General features: G+C 35.5%; 1 protein-coding gene across 6 annotated transcripts in view; it reads left to right on the top strand.

Moving 5' to 3' along the window:
* Positions 1 to 15,839, top strand: part of phf1 (PHD finger protein 1) — a 20,846-nt gene extending 5,007 nt beyond the window's left edge. For 3 of the 6 annotated variants that reach the window (XM_084088024.1, XM_084088022.1, XM_084088023.1), the window contains exons 2-15: positions 375 to 453; positions 635 to 716; positions 2,615 to 2,701; positions 2,867 to 2,961; positions 3,405 to 3,553; positions 5,389 to 5,484; positions 5,573 to 5,641; positions 5,723 to 5,846; positions 6,661 to 6,728; positions 7,128 to 7,259; positions 8,416 to 8,524; positions 10,708 to 10,823; positions 11,165 to 11,248; positions 13,937 to 14,326. In XM_084088024.1, coding sequence (XP_083944150.1) covers positions 376 to 453; positions 635 to 716; positions 2,615 to 2,701; positions 2,867 to 2,961; positions 3,405 to 3,553; positions 5,389 to 5,484; positions 5,573 to 5,641; positions 5,723 to 5,846; positions 6,661 to 6,728; positions 7,128 to 7,259; positions 8,416 to 8,524; positions 10,708 to 10,823; positions 11,165 to 11,248; positions 13,937 to 14,195 — 1,548 coding nt within the window. In that variant the 5' untranslated portion in view covers position 375 and the 3' untranslated portion in view covers positions 14,196 to 14,326. Of the gene's footprint in view, positions 1 to 374; positions 454 to 634; positions 717 to 2,614; positions 2,702 to 2,866; positions 2,962 to 3,404; positions 3,554 to 5,388; positions 5,485 to 5,572; positions 5,642 to 5,722; positions 5,847 to 6,660; positions 6,729 to 7,127; positions 7,260 to 8,415; positions 8,525 to 10,707; positions 10,824 to 11,164; positions 11,249 to 13,936 lie in introns of all 6 variants that reach the window. The other 3 variants (XM_084088025.1, XM_084088026.1, XM_084088027.1) reach the window with 2 other exon arrangements.

The following is a 15,839-nucleotide window of genomic DNA, read 5'->3' as shown; positions in this document are numbered from 1 at the left end:
CCGTCCACGTATGATCTGTCATGCGTGTTAATTGATATGTGCATGCGCGTGCCATCATGTGTGTCTGCTCTGATGAGTTGTGTGCATTGATTACGCACATCTGCCATGCATGCATTTTGCATGCAATCAATTGTGCGCTCTTTCATGCATTGTTGGCATCTGCATATATTATGGTTCGTTGCATATGGCAGCCAGTGTTTTTGATCATGTGTGGTACTGCAATGTGCATTGACTCTTCATCATTTATCCTACTGTACTGTATACTGTCGCTATGCACAGAGTTTAACCCTTTAGGCTGCTGCTGTTTGCTTGTGTGGAAACACATTTTAACCTCTCTGGATCTTTTTTTGATCTTTCTTTCCCGCGCTCTTCAGGATGGGGGGAGTCAGTGAAGGAGAGGATGTTTTAGCCAGGTGGAGCGATGGACTTTTGTACCTTGGCAATGTCAAACGAGTAAGTTTGTTCTTTCTTTTTCTCAAAGTTTGTCTGGAAGAGAGAAAGAGACACTAGCAGAGAGAGGGAAAGAACAAGTTTTAAACTGTGACTTTGCTGTGCTTTTTTTTTTTTTTTAAATCAGTGTAGTACTATTTTTTTTTTAAATGTGATATTTAACTGTATTGCATTTATTTTTCAGGTGGACAGTGTCAAGCAGTGCTGTTTGATCAGATTTGAGGATAACTCTGAATTCTGGGTCCTCAGGAAAGACATCCACTCATGTAAGTGGATAAACTTTAAATTCAAACTCAAAAAGTATGTAAAAACATCCAAAAACCAAAGTAAATAAATAAAAACAGATATTTTCATTATTTTTTTTAATGGTGAGTCTCATTAATCATTACTTTTTTTTACTTTATTTCCAAATAAATCAACATAAATTAAAGACAAATCAACATAAATGAATACAACAAACACTGCCATGATGTATAAATACTTTGAATACTGTAATATATAATTTACTTATTTTTCATTATAGAAATGAGAATGAGATTTATTTTTGCATTACAATAATAAGATTTTGGATGCAAAATGTGCTATTAAAATAAAACGTGGTGAAAAATAGGCTTTTTGTTCTATAAGAAAAATATCATTTCTTAAATATCTCTTTTTATTCTTGAGTTAAATATGACCCGACATGTTCTAGACAGATTTTGTGATACACCCTGGATATAGCATCAGAAATTACGCCTTATGAAAGAATAAGGAGTGATTTACAAAATACTAATAAGGATTCTAATAAAACAAAGTATTGATGTTTATTTTAACTTAAAATTTTATTCTAATTTTAATTTTTTTTCCACAATCACAATGTCCCCATATGGAATTGCACAAAAAAAAGTCTCCCTAAAACTATTCCTCTCTGCCATTGGTCGATCAAACATATAGTCCCGCCCCCAAACTCACACTGTCTCAGGCTCATTGGGATGCTTTTTTTAACATTTAAAAAATGGCTCACATCACCTTTTACATTATATATAATTTGAGAAACTGTGTAGTGCATTAATATATAGGACTATTTTTCATTTGTGTATTTTTTGTTGGTCCCACTTTATATTAGGTGTCTTTAACTACTATGTACTAACACTTGAATGAATATTGTACATTTTTACACTATACTTATATTTAAAAAATACATGCATGGAAATACATCTGTAATTCATTTCTGTAATTACTTCTACAATTACACTGTTGAGCCTTCATTTACACCTTAAAGGAATAGTTCACCCAAAAATGAAAATTAGCCCATGATTTACTCACCCTGAAGTCATCCTAGGTGTATATGACGTTCTTCTTTCAGACGAATACAATCGGAGTTATATTAAAAAATGTCCTGGCTCTTCCAAACTTGATAATGGGAGTGAATGGCTCCCATTATCCAAAGAGTCTTTGGAAGTCCATCAAAGTGCATCTATTCATGATTAAAGTGCTCTACACAGCTCTGGGGGTTAATAAAGGCCTTCTGAAGTGAAGCGATGAGTTTGTGTAAGAAAAATATCCATATTTAAAACTTTATCGACTAAAATAACTAGCTTCCGGCAGACGGCCGTACGCATCGATTTACGGCGTCAATTGCCGTCATTACGGCAAAAGCCTACATTTAATTTGTTCATCATATTAAGCGATCGAGTCTCTCCAAAAAATTCATATGGATTAGTTTTACAATCTCTTGAACTTTTTGAAACGTCAAAGTGGTAGTTGCGTAGCTGTCAATGAAGGGACAGAAAGCTCTCAGATTTCATCAAAAAGATCTTCATTTGTGTTCCGAAGATGAACGAAAGTCTTACGGGTTTGGAACGACATGAGGGTGAGTAATAATGACAGAATTTTTATTTTTGGTTGAACTAACCCTTTACCACACCCTTAAACCTACCAAACCTGTCTCTAACCTTTCCCATGTCCAACCTCAATAGTAGAAAAAGTGAACACAATAAGTACATTGTACTTATTTTTTGTTGTAACTACATAGTAGTTAAAGACACCTAATATAAAGTGTGACCTTTTTGTTAATCTAAAGTAAAGATCAAAATAAAGAAATGTTGGTGTGTGCTAGATATTTTGAAGCATCTAGTTGCCGTCTGTCCAGTAAATGACCCTGTGTTTTGTTTCTTGTGTTCAGTCTCTTCAGGAGGAGAGGATGTGTGCTGTGTCTGTGATGCTCCGCCTCTTAAAGAACCTCTCGTAAACTGCCTCAAATGTCGCCACGGTAATCCGACTAATAGAAACTGTTCGTGTAGATTATACAGACAGTAGATTTAAATCTTTGGTTTTGGTTTTCATTTTATTTGTCTTATATTTATTTTTAGGCCTTGTGTATAAAGTATATATGTTACATATGTTGCAGTTTTTCCTTGATCCATTGTTTCCCCAGGTTATCATCCAGAGTGCCATACACCACCCATTGAACCTGAAGTTGACCCCAGTAGCTGGATATGTCGCCAATGTGTCTTTGCAGTCGCAACAAAGGTTGTACTTTGCTTAAATCCCGAAGTGAATATTTAGAAACACGGACAACGTTGGCATTCAAGGTCTATTTCAAATGGCATCCTAACACAAGGCTTTAATCTTGCTCTGAGATGTAAAGGGTATCCATGGCTTACTGCACTTGACTGCGTATTTATTACATTGCAGCACTCTGCAGGTGATGTCGGTGGTAGAGCTGCGTTAAATGGGCCTGTGCTTTAATCCGTCTGTCAGCGCGCTCGTTTCACAGGCCTTACATGCTGATTTTAAGATAAAATCATATTCACCAACACCCCCCAGCAGGAAATATTAATGACTTCCTTCAGTGTGTCCTCTCCAAATTCAATCTTCAGATGAAATCGCTGTTAAATGTGCTTGCATGACAGGAGAGCGCATGTCACGGAGAAGTGAGATGCATTGTAATGACGAACTGTGTTCTGTCCTAGAGAGGGGGAGCGTTGAAAAGAGGACGCTTCGCGCGGCTCATGCAGATCATGAAAGTGCGGCTGCCCTATCAGCTGTCATCTTTAGACTGGGACCCGCAGCACTTGACCAACCAGCAGCAGTGTTACTGCTATTGTGCTGGACCAGGAGAGTGAGTCCAACTTTCTCACATGACTATGACAATGTTAAGAATGGAATATTAGTGCACTGCGACTGCACAAGTATATACTCTATGCGCGAGTAAATACTATATATACTAAGTATATACTATTTTGAAAAGTAGTGTGTGGACAGTATAAAGAAAAGAAAAAAATGTGTCAAAAATGTCTTCGTATTCATTTTATACTGGACATTTTGGCAAATAAAGCCGGTCATTCGGTACAAAATACGTAATGCATACGACTTGCTTTCAAAAACAGCAAGCAATATATCATTCCAAAACTGTTTTATATACAATATAGGGCTACCAAGCGATTGTATGATTACATTATATGATTACATTACATTAAATGCCAATTAATTAATTCATCTCAAATTAATCGCACATCAAATTAGGCTGAGAAATGATCCCCCAAAAGATAATTTAAAGTCATTATTGTGTTAAATGAGAAAATTATAAAATAGACATTACAAAAAGTAGCTTTAGAAAAAAAATTTTTTTTTATTACTATTACACATAAACGTTTAGGCTACAACGACCATGCTTTTTTTTAGAAGCTGCACCTGGGTTGTTTTTTTTTTTTAGATATTTTCTTCAAAATTCTTCAAAATATCTTCTTTTATGTTCCGCAAAAGAAAAAAAGTCATACAGGGTTGAAACAACACGATGGTGAGTAAATGTCAATAAACAGATTTTACATTTTTGAGCAAACTATGTCCAAAATATAAAATAATTTATAGTCTAAATAAGAAACTAAAACTGCCAGTAGGTGGCGGTAAAAAGTCATTGAGTCATTCATTCATTCGATTTGTTCAAACGGCTGATTCATTCAGGAATGAAGTGAACAGGTGTGTTCGACTCGAAGCGGCGCTGTGCAAGCCGATCGGTGTATGACATCAAAGTACCACCAGAGCGAATTGAAAGCATACAGAGCCGTTTGCTATCTAATCGCTTTTGCGGTACACCAGCGGCAGCACCGCTTCAAGTCAAACACACCTAATGGCTCTCTTTATGAATTGGTCATTGAATCATTGATTCACCCGAAACACGGATTCATTCAGAAAGGACAGAAATGAGCCTGTGTTGCTCGGAGACCCACAGCAATTCTGCTCTGGCTTTATAGGTAATATTTAAAAGATAAAATCAATATCACATTTGCACTCATGCTGTTCGGGATAAAAACAGCACTTGTGGGATATTCATGATATCGTGATATCGTTACTCGTGATGGTGCTTAACTATATCATATCATTTAGGCCTATAAATGAGACATTTTTGCCCTGATATCTTGAATTTTAGAGGCATTCTAACTGCATTCTATAGGCTCCGTCACGCAGTGAGTTGTTGCTTTGGTTCATGTTCATCATCAATCAACTATATGAAATGTATGTAGATCTGGGGTCTACATAGGTTTGTGAAATGTTAGTATAACATGTTTATATTTAATGAACTCCTACACCTGTGGTTATTCGGCTGGAACAGCTCTGTGAACCTAAGCAAATCTGATCTCATACATCCAGTAAAACTCAGAGAAACACTCGCTGATTAGAAGGCATTGAGCAAAAATTAGTTCTGAGAAAAAGGTCTAGCGTCATTTGTTTGCAGACGCTAATTGGTTTGATATTTTGGCTTGTGGCGTTCAGACATTTTAAGTGTGTCTTAAGTGTATACATATTTTTGGGTGCACTGTGTATTTGCAGAAAATGTATGAAGTCAATTCTTTAAAAAGGAATTGCACAACTAACAATTGAAGCAAGTTCAGAGTGAGTTCATTTTAGTTTCAGGAGTGTGTGTATGTCTAAGCTGAAGCATGTTGCTTTTGCCAGGTGGAATCTGAAGATGTTGCAGTGTGGGAGTTGTGGGCAGTGGTTTCATGAAGCTTGCACTCAGTGCCTGACCAAACCTCTTCTCTATGGAGACCGGTGAGGCTGATGCTATTGTTAAGCACATGCGGTTGCTAAGCTAATCCTGTCTAAACCTTTTCATCTGTGTCTCTGCTTCACCTTTCAGCTTTTATCAGTTCCAGTGCTCATCGTGCACAAACGGTCTAGAGACCATCCAGAGGCTTCCAATGACCTGGTAAGTGCACTTCTTCTGTTCTGAATCAAGAACTGATCTGAAGAGCTGAATGTAACACAACCTTATTCTGTTGTATTGCAGGGTAGATTTGGCCCATTTGGTGTTGTATCACCTCTCCTTGTGCTGCAAGAGGAAGTATTTTGATTTCGATCATGAAATCATGTCTTTTGCAAATGAAAATTGGGAATCTTTGCTTCTTGGCACGGTAGGAAAATATCCTAGTCAATAGCACAGCACAATTTAAAGTCAACATGAAACACCAAATGCATTTTTCTTTTGCTTTCTGACATATTTATGAAAGAAACAGGATATTTATTAAGGAAAAATGTTGTGCGGGACCTTATTTTATTTACAAGAAACTGGATCAAAAGTCGTTTCAGAGGCAGAGCAATATAAATCAGTATTGTTATTGTCAACTAAAACCATTAAAATTCTCTTTCATTAATTGCAATCAAGCTGAAATAAAATAAATTATTAGATGCAAAACTTAAACTTAAAAAAAAAAATTGCATTAGCAAATAATTAAAAAACAAATAGAAATAAATATATATGATAGCTAAAAAGATATATTTAAAACAATTTTTAAAAAATGACTAAAACTTAAACTGAAAGGAAAACTGAAATGATAATTCAAAATATTATTCATATTAATTTTATTGGGCAAAATTCATGTTTTCTCCAAAATAAGGATTTTTCCTCCATAAATTGTAAATGCCACCCGCCCATCGTGATTCATGGCTTTGACATAAAGGATATTGACTAATATTACGCACTTGAATATGTCCCGGTCCGACATTTCAATAAGAAATACATCAACACAGGAAAGAAGCCTGCACTCATAGAGCTTTCTTGCAAGGTTTTAAGAAAATAAAAAGGTCAATTTTGATTTCACGTTGTGAATGTATTCACTTTGAATGTAGGTTTGAATGCTCTCTCTTTGTGGTCAATCTGAGCTTTTACCTTTCAAATGCATTTGTTACACACTGCCTTTCATTCGACTCTATATTTTGGTCCCTCAGCTGTCGGACACACCGAGGCAAGACCGTTGCCAAAACCTGCTCAATGCTTTAAATTCCCACAAAGACAGGTGAGACACGGATTATACTCTGAAAACTGCCGTTCTGCTTGATTTCCATGTGGCAGCCCATAGGGTTATAGCACATATTTCCAATAATATCTGCAAAACCATTACTGTAATTGCTTTACATTATAAGTGACTCTGCATGTGTTATTTCACTCTCTACAAATAGTGTTTTGATAGCTGAAGGTGGTTCTGTCTTTCAAAATAAATAATTCAAAGCCCATTTCCATTTTCCTTCTGTCAAGGTTTGTGGATGATGCCGCTCAAATGCTAGCACTTCATTAACTGAATCAGATGTTTTAGTTGGCGAGTGTGAGACGCCCAGGAACAAATAAAAATCTGTCAGCGAGCCCTGAAGAACAGCAGTTGAATACCAATCCAATGTGATTTTGATCTGTCGTAAAGGTTTGTCTCGGGGAAGGAAATAAAGAAGAAGAAGTGTCTCTTCGGTCTCCAAGTTCGTGCTCCTCCCCCTCTGTCATCGGACCAATCTCCTTTCATCGCCGAACAGCCAATCAACATCACCCACAGGAGAAGGTCAGAGGCAGGAGCACATCAAGCTCTTTTCAACATTAAATGCACAAACTATTTTACTTCTGTAATCTGATGTATTTCTGAGTAAAACAGGATATCAGTAAGATAGAAATGTGGTAAAGGAATTTATTTTTTCTGTTGGATAATTCAATACAATGGATAAATCACGTACAGTACCAGAATGAACACAAGTTGATAAGACGGGAAGGGTTGAAAAGGAAAGAGGGATTAATGACAAGCCGAAAACAAAATGTCTTTTAATTTTATTTAAAAGATTATGGAGACTTTACAAAATAGTAACAATAAAACCCCGTAAGTTGTCTTTAACACAAGGCAGAATTAACTTTGAAGGAATGAAAATAATTTTCCCTGTTATTATTTTACTCACCTTCATGATTTCCTAAACATGAAAAACACAAAAGTCACATTTTTAAAATAAACTTTAGGCTGTTTTTTGTGATCATGTTTGCCAAGTTCAAAAAACGGGACACAAAAACACCACCAGTGTGATTTATATATTTTTTTATAATTTATATTATAACAATATTTATAATATTCTATTTATTCTTAATATTTTAAATAATTACTGTTTGTTTTTTTGTGACCATGGTTGCCAAGCTCAAAAACAGGATGCAAAAACATCACCAGTATGAAATATTGTTTAACAATTAATATAATTTTAATATTTTTAATTATTATTGGCTGTTTTATGTAACCATGTTTGCCGAGCTAAAAAAACAGAACACAAAAACACCATCATTTTGATATATTTTTAATAATTGATATTTTAAATGACACATTTTAATATAATATTTAATGTTTTAAATAATTATTGACTGTTTTTTTGTGGCAGTGTTTGCCAAGCTCAAAAACAGGACACAAAAACGCCACCAATATGAACCATATATATTTCTTAATAATTTATATTTTAATATTATATTTAATATTTTAAATAAATGTTTAATAATTAATACAATTTTACATTTTTTATTATTATTGACCATTTTATGTGACCATGTTTGCCAAGCTCAAAAGCAGGACACCAAAACACCATCAGTATAATATATGTAAATAATTGATATTTTAAATGACAAATTTTAATATAATATTTAATATTTTAAATAATTATTGACTGTTTTTTGTGACCATGTTTGCCAAGCTCAAAAATCAGTTGTCGTCTTTGCTCCAGCCCCACGTCACTGTCCTGCCAGCGGAGAGCGGTGGGTCCGGAGGCCCGTAAATCAAAGCGTCGGGTCACTGAGACACAGGTCAGTGCGTCTGCCTTAAACAGCAGCGATCAAAAGATGTCTGGCAGAGGCCAAGCCCCCCTGCATTAGTACTGAGACTTTCTCATTCATGAAAGACACCCAGCATCCCCTTTTGGGTTTGTTTTTCTCTTCATATTCATTTGACTTGTTTTTTGCAACATGCAACACTGAATCAACAAGGTCTGTCTAGCCTTGCAAGTAGCCATAAAATACATGTACACAAAGACACAATGATTGCATGCATCCATTTTGAGAAGGGTTTGTTAAAAAACTAGGACTTGTACTGTAAGACAACAATTTTTCTTATTCCACTAGGTAAGTGTGCAAAAAAAATTACATTTTGATGTTATGTTTTTATCAGTTCATATACAAGTTTTGGGTAGGAGTCATTTTATTTTATTTTATTTTTTTATTTTTTTATTTTTTTATTTTTTTATTTTTTATTTTTTAATTTTTTTATCTTGTTTAGCTTTATTTTGTTGTTGTTGTTTTGCATTGCACAGGTTGTCCAGCTTTTTTCCCTAATCCATATAAAAAATAAAAAATAAATGTTATTGTTTTGCAATTGCTTTTTTTTTATCTTGTTTTGTCCCATTTCTTTTTATTTCTTTTTATTTTATTTTGCACTGCACAGGTAGTCCAGTTACTTTGTTTTCCTCATACATCTTTCATTAAAAAAATCTATTTTAAAATACCATTTGTGTTAATGTTTTGCATTTACTTTTGTTTTTTGTTTTTATTTCATTTCATAAAAATATGTATTTCAAAATACCATTTATTTTATTTTATTTTATTTTATTTTATTTTATTTTATTTTATTTTATTTTACCACAATTTCCTTTAGTGTGGCAAGCACCATTTAAATTATTTATATGTATTAATATGTTGCTAGCAAAAAAAAAAGAAAATTGTCATAATACACACTTATTTTTAAATGGTTCTCAATGGAGAATAATGCTTTTTGCATGCAGATTGTTTTTGTAAGGACATCTACCAATAAGGGCTAACTAACAGCCATAGCTAACTAGCCAAACCTCATCTAGTTAATGTGATTGTTCATTACCATCATTTCCAAGTGATCGGGCACTAATGCTATCTCTAGTTTTGAGCTGCTGTATCAAACTGCTATTGTCAGTTGACTTTGGTATGATATGTAATGTACCACAGAATAATGCAGTCATTTAGATTCAGTATGTGTACGAGTTCATCCTCACACTTGTGTCACACGGCACCATCGCTTCTCCCCCACTGTGTGCTGTATTACACGGCTAACACAGCCATAAATCTTAAGACTATGGGCAGAAATCACCTAATATCATTTGAAAGTCTAATTTTCTTTTGTGCTTTCCAGCACTTATGAACAAGAAACCATTCTGTTGGAGAGGCGTCTCAATTTTTTTATAATCATCATAAATAATAACAAGAGTCCACAGGCATACAGGCGACATGAATAAATGCATTTCTGCATTTATGACATTTGCAGTCTTATTTAAAGTTACAATGAACCTCAGTTATAAAATAATATCAGTCAAATATTTTCAGCTGTATGTTTTATCTTAATTATTTTATCATGGAAGCTTGTATCCACCACAGAATAATTTAAAATAAAAAAAGATAATTGTGACTTTTTATCTGACATTCACGATTTATTTTTCTCTCACAATTGTGTCTTTATATCAGGCAATTCTGACTATCGCAATTCTGACTTTAAAACTCACAATTGCGACTTTATATCTCCTAATTCTGACTTTATCGCAATTCTGATTTTATAACATGCAATTCTGACTTTATCACAATTCTGACTTTATAACTCTCAATTGCGACTTTATATCTTGTAATTCTGACTTTATCACAATTCCGACTTTATAACACGCAATTGTAACTTTACATTTTACAATTCCGACGTTATAACACACAATTGTGACTTTATATATCACAATTCTGACTTTATAATACGCAATTGCGACTATATCACGCAATTGCGAGAAAAAAAGTCAGAATAGTGAGATAAAAATTCCCTTTTTTATTTTTTATTCCATGGCGGAAACAAGCTTCCATAGTATATACATACGACTATTTATTCCTTAGAACACAAAAAGTGATTTTTTGAAGAATATCCTGGTGAATATGCCTTTTAAACTGATCATGTTTATTATTTATAACAGTTGATCATGTCATTTTAGACTTGTCCACCAGGAGTTGCGACAAACGCTATTGACCTAGTGCCATGTTGCCACGGTTATGCTGATGGAACAAGCCTGTATAACCCCAGAAAACCAGAGGAAGAGATGAGTTTGGGGTTAGTAGCGTGTTAAAATGAAAAACCATAACATTTTCAGATATGGAAGCTTGTTTCTGCCACGGAATAAAAAAATGAAATAGGTAGACCAATTGCGACTTTTTATCTCACAATTCTGACTTTTTTCCTCAGAATTGCGAGTTATCAATTTGCATTTGAGACATACAGGTTTATATCTCACAATTCTGAGTTTTTTGTTTCTCAGAATTGCAAGAAAAAAGTCTGAGTTGTGAGATAAAAAGTCGCAATTACCTTTTTTTATTCCACAGCGGTAACAAGCTTTCATGCTATGAACCATAATCTCTGTTTAATTTATTAAAAAAAGTCTTTATGTATTACAGTTCACCTCCCAAGAGAATGTTTGCGCTCTATCACCCTTCATACAACGGATCTCAGGACCTGTCTAGAACTCTGCATCATTACAGGTCTGTACACTGAAGTCAATTAGAGATGAATTTAATGCTACTGTCATTCTGAAAATGAAAATGATTTACTGAGCTCATGACGTTCCAAACCGGTAGTGGTAGGCTTTATTCAAGCTTATCAGCAGGTATCAAGCTCCAAAAAGGACCACCATAATAACACAGCAACAGTGTTTATATTTCTTAGTATTTTTGTCTTTTTTCCAATGCAAATATCTAATAATTCTTAAATCAAGATACATTTACTTGGGTAGGAAAATTACTTGAGAAAAAGTCTTGTGTTCTGTAAAATTTATCAGTATTAAAGGACAAGTTCGGTATTTTACACTTAAAGCCCTGTCTTCAGATCGTTTCTGATGAAATAGAACGGTTAAGATTGAAATTTGGACACATGCTGCTGGCCCGAGAATTTTCGGTTTCTGTGGTAGCACCCCCCCCCCCCCCCCCCCCCCCCATCTTTTGCAGCGATTTTTGTGTGATCATACCAGTGAACACCCCTGACCACTCGGTGAGTTTCACGTCTTTGTAAACGAAAGTTTAATGCGTTTTAGGAAGGATTGTTCCAGTGCACCTATGCAGCCATTGTGGAGGTGGGGGGGTGCTACCACAGGAACCGAAAATTCTCGGGACAGCAGCATGTGTCCAAATTTCAATCTTAACCGTTCTATTTCATCAGAAACGATCTGAAAACAGGGCTTTAAGTGTAAAATACCGAACTTGTCCTTTAAGTGAGTTCATGCTTAAAGGGGTCATGACATAAGAAATCAAATTTGCCTTGATCTATTGACATATAAGAGGTCCATGATCCATCCTCCTCATTAAAAACAAGAATTTATTTAATCAAGCCCTAAAAATGGCTCGTTTTGATATTGCGGGATCTGCAACGTCATACGGGCAAATGCATTTGGGAATGACAGCCTCCAGAGCAATACATTGACGAATAGATATACATCATCACACCACAGGCCCCGCCCACTGGTGTTCAGGCGCTTAAAGGAATAGTTCTTATATTCACAGGCTTCCGGCAACGGCCGTCCACAAGTCTAGTTCCGGCGGAAGAATGACCTCTGACCCGATGCATGATGTACTGACAAACACGGAAGTGTCGAGGAAACAGCAAATCAAAACCCCAGTCACGAATTAGAAGTCTAAAACGAGATTTTTTAAAGAGAAATGTCAGAGGAGCTTGAGATTGTTTGAAACTCAGCCTTATTTGTTTGAACCGCGAGAGGCGTCTACTCTCACCTCAGCTTACGCTGCGCTGGCGTCCTACATGCGTCATGCGTCGGGTCAGAGGTCACTCTTCTCTTGGAACTCGACTCTCTCGTGAACGCACAGACGGCTGTTACTCTCTCACTCTCCTAGCGTTTGTCCCGTCGTAATGCGGGGTGTGCTTTTCGGCAGGTTGCTCTCCATTTCTTCCGATCGAGGGCATCTTTGGGGGCGGCATTTTCATGTTTCATGTCTTCCTTTATCCAATCCATCCATCGCTTCTTTGGTCTTCCTCGGGGTCTTTTCCTTCAGGGTTGAAATGTAGGGCCCTCTTCGTTTTTGACTCTTCCTCGCTCCTGACTACGTGGCCATACCATCGAAGTAATTACAGTTTATAAAGTTGTAAATATGGATATTTTTCTTACAAAAACACATCGCTTCGCTTCAGAAGATCTTTATTAACCTCCTGGAGCTGTATGGATTACTTTTATGATGGAGGGATGCACTTTTTTTGGCCAAAATGGTACCATTCAATGCCATTATAAAGCTTGAAAGAGCCAGGATATTATTAAATATAACTCTGATTGGCTGAAAGAAGAAAGTCATAAACACCTAGCATGGCTTGAGGGTGAGTAAATTATGGGATAATTTTCATTTTCGGGGGTGAACTAACCCTTTAAGGACTGACATTTGCCTACATGTAAGCGTAGCGTCGCATCAAATGCAAATCATTTTCAAATAATGCAAATGCAAATCATTTTCTTCCCATTATAATCACTGACACGGTTTACGCTGGATACAGTAAACAGATCCTCGTTCAGTTTCTGACGACAACAGGACAAATGAAAAACCCAACTCAAACAATGTTCTCAATGCTGGAGTTCATGTGTAGAGCCCCTGGTGATACTTCCAGCAAAGTTTCATGTTGTGTCGAGCCTTCTTAGTGTTTTAAAAATAGCGATTTTTGATGCCATCATAGAAGTGCTCCATGCACTCCAATTCAAAAAGCATTTTGACCGAAAACGGAAATACGGTCAAACTTAAAAGTGGCGTTTCCATTCTAATTATGCTTTTAAACGAAAGTTTGACTCGGGTAGATTAACAAAAATAGCCTAGGTTGCAATTTGGCGAGAGTTACCCTTTAAGTTTATTTTTCTTACCCTACTGACTGATATTTTTTCTTGTTTTAAGCATAAACTCACTTAATTTTGATACATTTGTCATAAAACAAGACTTAATATCTGAAGTAATTTTGCTTCTCAAGTAAGTGTATCTTGATTTAAGAATGCTTAGATATTTTTATTGGAAAATACATTGTTGTTTTTTTTGCTGTAAACTGTTGTTGTACAGAAAATATCTGTATAAGGATGCTTTCCAAATTCCCTTTGAGAAAACAATTATATATATAATTTAGATTTTGGCTGAACTGTTCTTTCAAATTGAGTACTTTTTGCATGTCTGTGTAATTGTTCTGTTCAGTGCAGAGGACCCTTGTCGACTTCCAGCCCCCTGCCTTCCATTCTCTCCGTCCTCGGGTCACCCACCCGGACAGCGGTATGAAAGCTGCCCTTCTCTCTTCCTGCGTGACGTGCCACCCTACCCCAGCACAGTCGGCATGGGGGGGCCCACGGCCATGGGATGGGGGGGAGGCGACGCCGTCCGGATCCTGGCCAGACGCGTGACGGCGGACGGAAAAGTCCAGTACCTGGTTGAATGGGGAAATGTGAGTGTGTACTGAGACTGTGTGAGATAGAGAAAGGGGAAAGGGCTAGAGACATCAAGACGCATCATTAAGGTTTGCATGGTTACGAGCAGAGGTGTGAAAGCATCAATGAGCAGGTGGGTGTCTCGAGAAGAAAACCACAGCGAGCAAATCCAGGTTGAGCTACACAGCAGCTTCACTCTGAGATTATACTGTTAAATCTCTTTAGTTTCTTTTACAGTGTCTCCTATATTTTGAATACTGTTAGAAAACGCCTTTAGAATGCCTTGAACTTTATTATCATGATTTGTAATGTATAAGCTAATCATCACCATCACATAATGGTCAAAATGTACAATTTCAGGAAAGCTTTTTTTTCATGCGGTCACATCAATAATTGTAATATTTTAACGACAGGGAAATGAGTTCTCCTCTAAAAATAGTCATTAAAGAAATATGGTTCAGTACGAGTTCAGTCGGCAGCAATTATGGCATAATGTTGATTATCACAAACATTAATTTCCTCTTGTCCCTCCTTAAAAAAAGGTCCGGTTACATTTACAATGGAAGTGAAGTGTTAAAATGCTCGCTATTTCAATAGTATAGCCATATTTAACAACTGTAAAAATGATTTAAACAGCTTTACAGCTCAAAATTGTTGACCGTTACTTCCATTGTAAATGCTTCACTGTAATCTCGATCACAAATGTGGTCGATTGACCTTATCTTGTACTGAATTTAGGAATATTCCTTTAATAGTAAGCATATCATTCAAATGGTTCATGATGGATGGCAAATAAAACATAAACAATGCAGATAATCCCCATCTTTAAACATCAAGAGATCATTTTTTTAACGATTAACAACATAAATTAGAAGTTTGTCAAGATATGCTATTGAGAGAGTGGATTTAAATGAATATAAGACTGTTCTTAAAACTTTTAACCCTGTTAAAATCACTGTAACTTATATATGGAAGCCTATTTCTGCAACAAAAGAAAAAACAACATGCTTTTTGTCATTATTATGACATGAAAAATCATTATTTTGACAGTTATAATTTTGATTAAAAAAAATCAAAAATCAAATAACATTTTCTCATAATTATGACAGAAATTGACATAAAAAAGTGAATGAACTCATAATTATGACAAATTGAAATTGACATAAATTGAAATGATGAAATACGTCATAATTATGACTTTTTATCTCAGAAATAGGATTTAGTATGTATGTCATGGTTTTTTTTTTTCTTGTATGGCGGAAGTAGGCTTTTATTGTAACTCGAACGACTGCAACAGAAATATATTTAAAGATGACAGAAACGAGTCCCTGAACATTTATCAGGTCCAATACAGATTACATGCAGATCATTCTACCTGAATAAAAACATGAGGCATTTAGTCCTTATGTGAAGCTCATTTCATCAGTGAATGATAATGAATGTATTGTGTGTGTTTTTATTTCTTTATTTTTTAAATCCATGGTACGTACTTGTTAGGTCATAGATAGACAAATTTTATGTCAGGGTGACCAGAATTAGCAGACTGTAGTCCTTTTTTTTATAGTCAAGTTTAATTTGATGTATTCTTTGACGTTTTGTCAGATTATGTTTATATGTACTCTAGGTTGACACCTAAAAATGTAAACAAACAATAAAAAGATACCATTATGTTGTAT

The sequence above is a fragment of the Abramis brama genome, assembly GCF_963993115.1.
Source record: "Abramis brama genome assembly, chromosome: 17".
In the NCBI taxonomy this organism is placed as follows: Eukaryota; Metazoa; Chordata; class Actinopteri; order Cypriniformes; family Leuciscidae; genus Abramis; species Abramis brama.
This window is presented reverse-complemented; position numbering and strand designations above follow the sequence as displayed.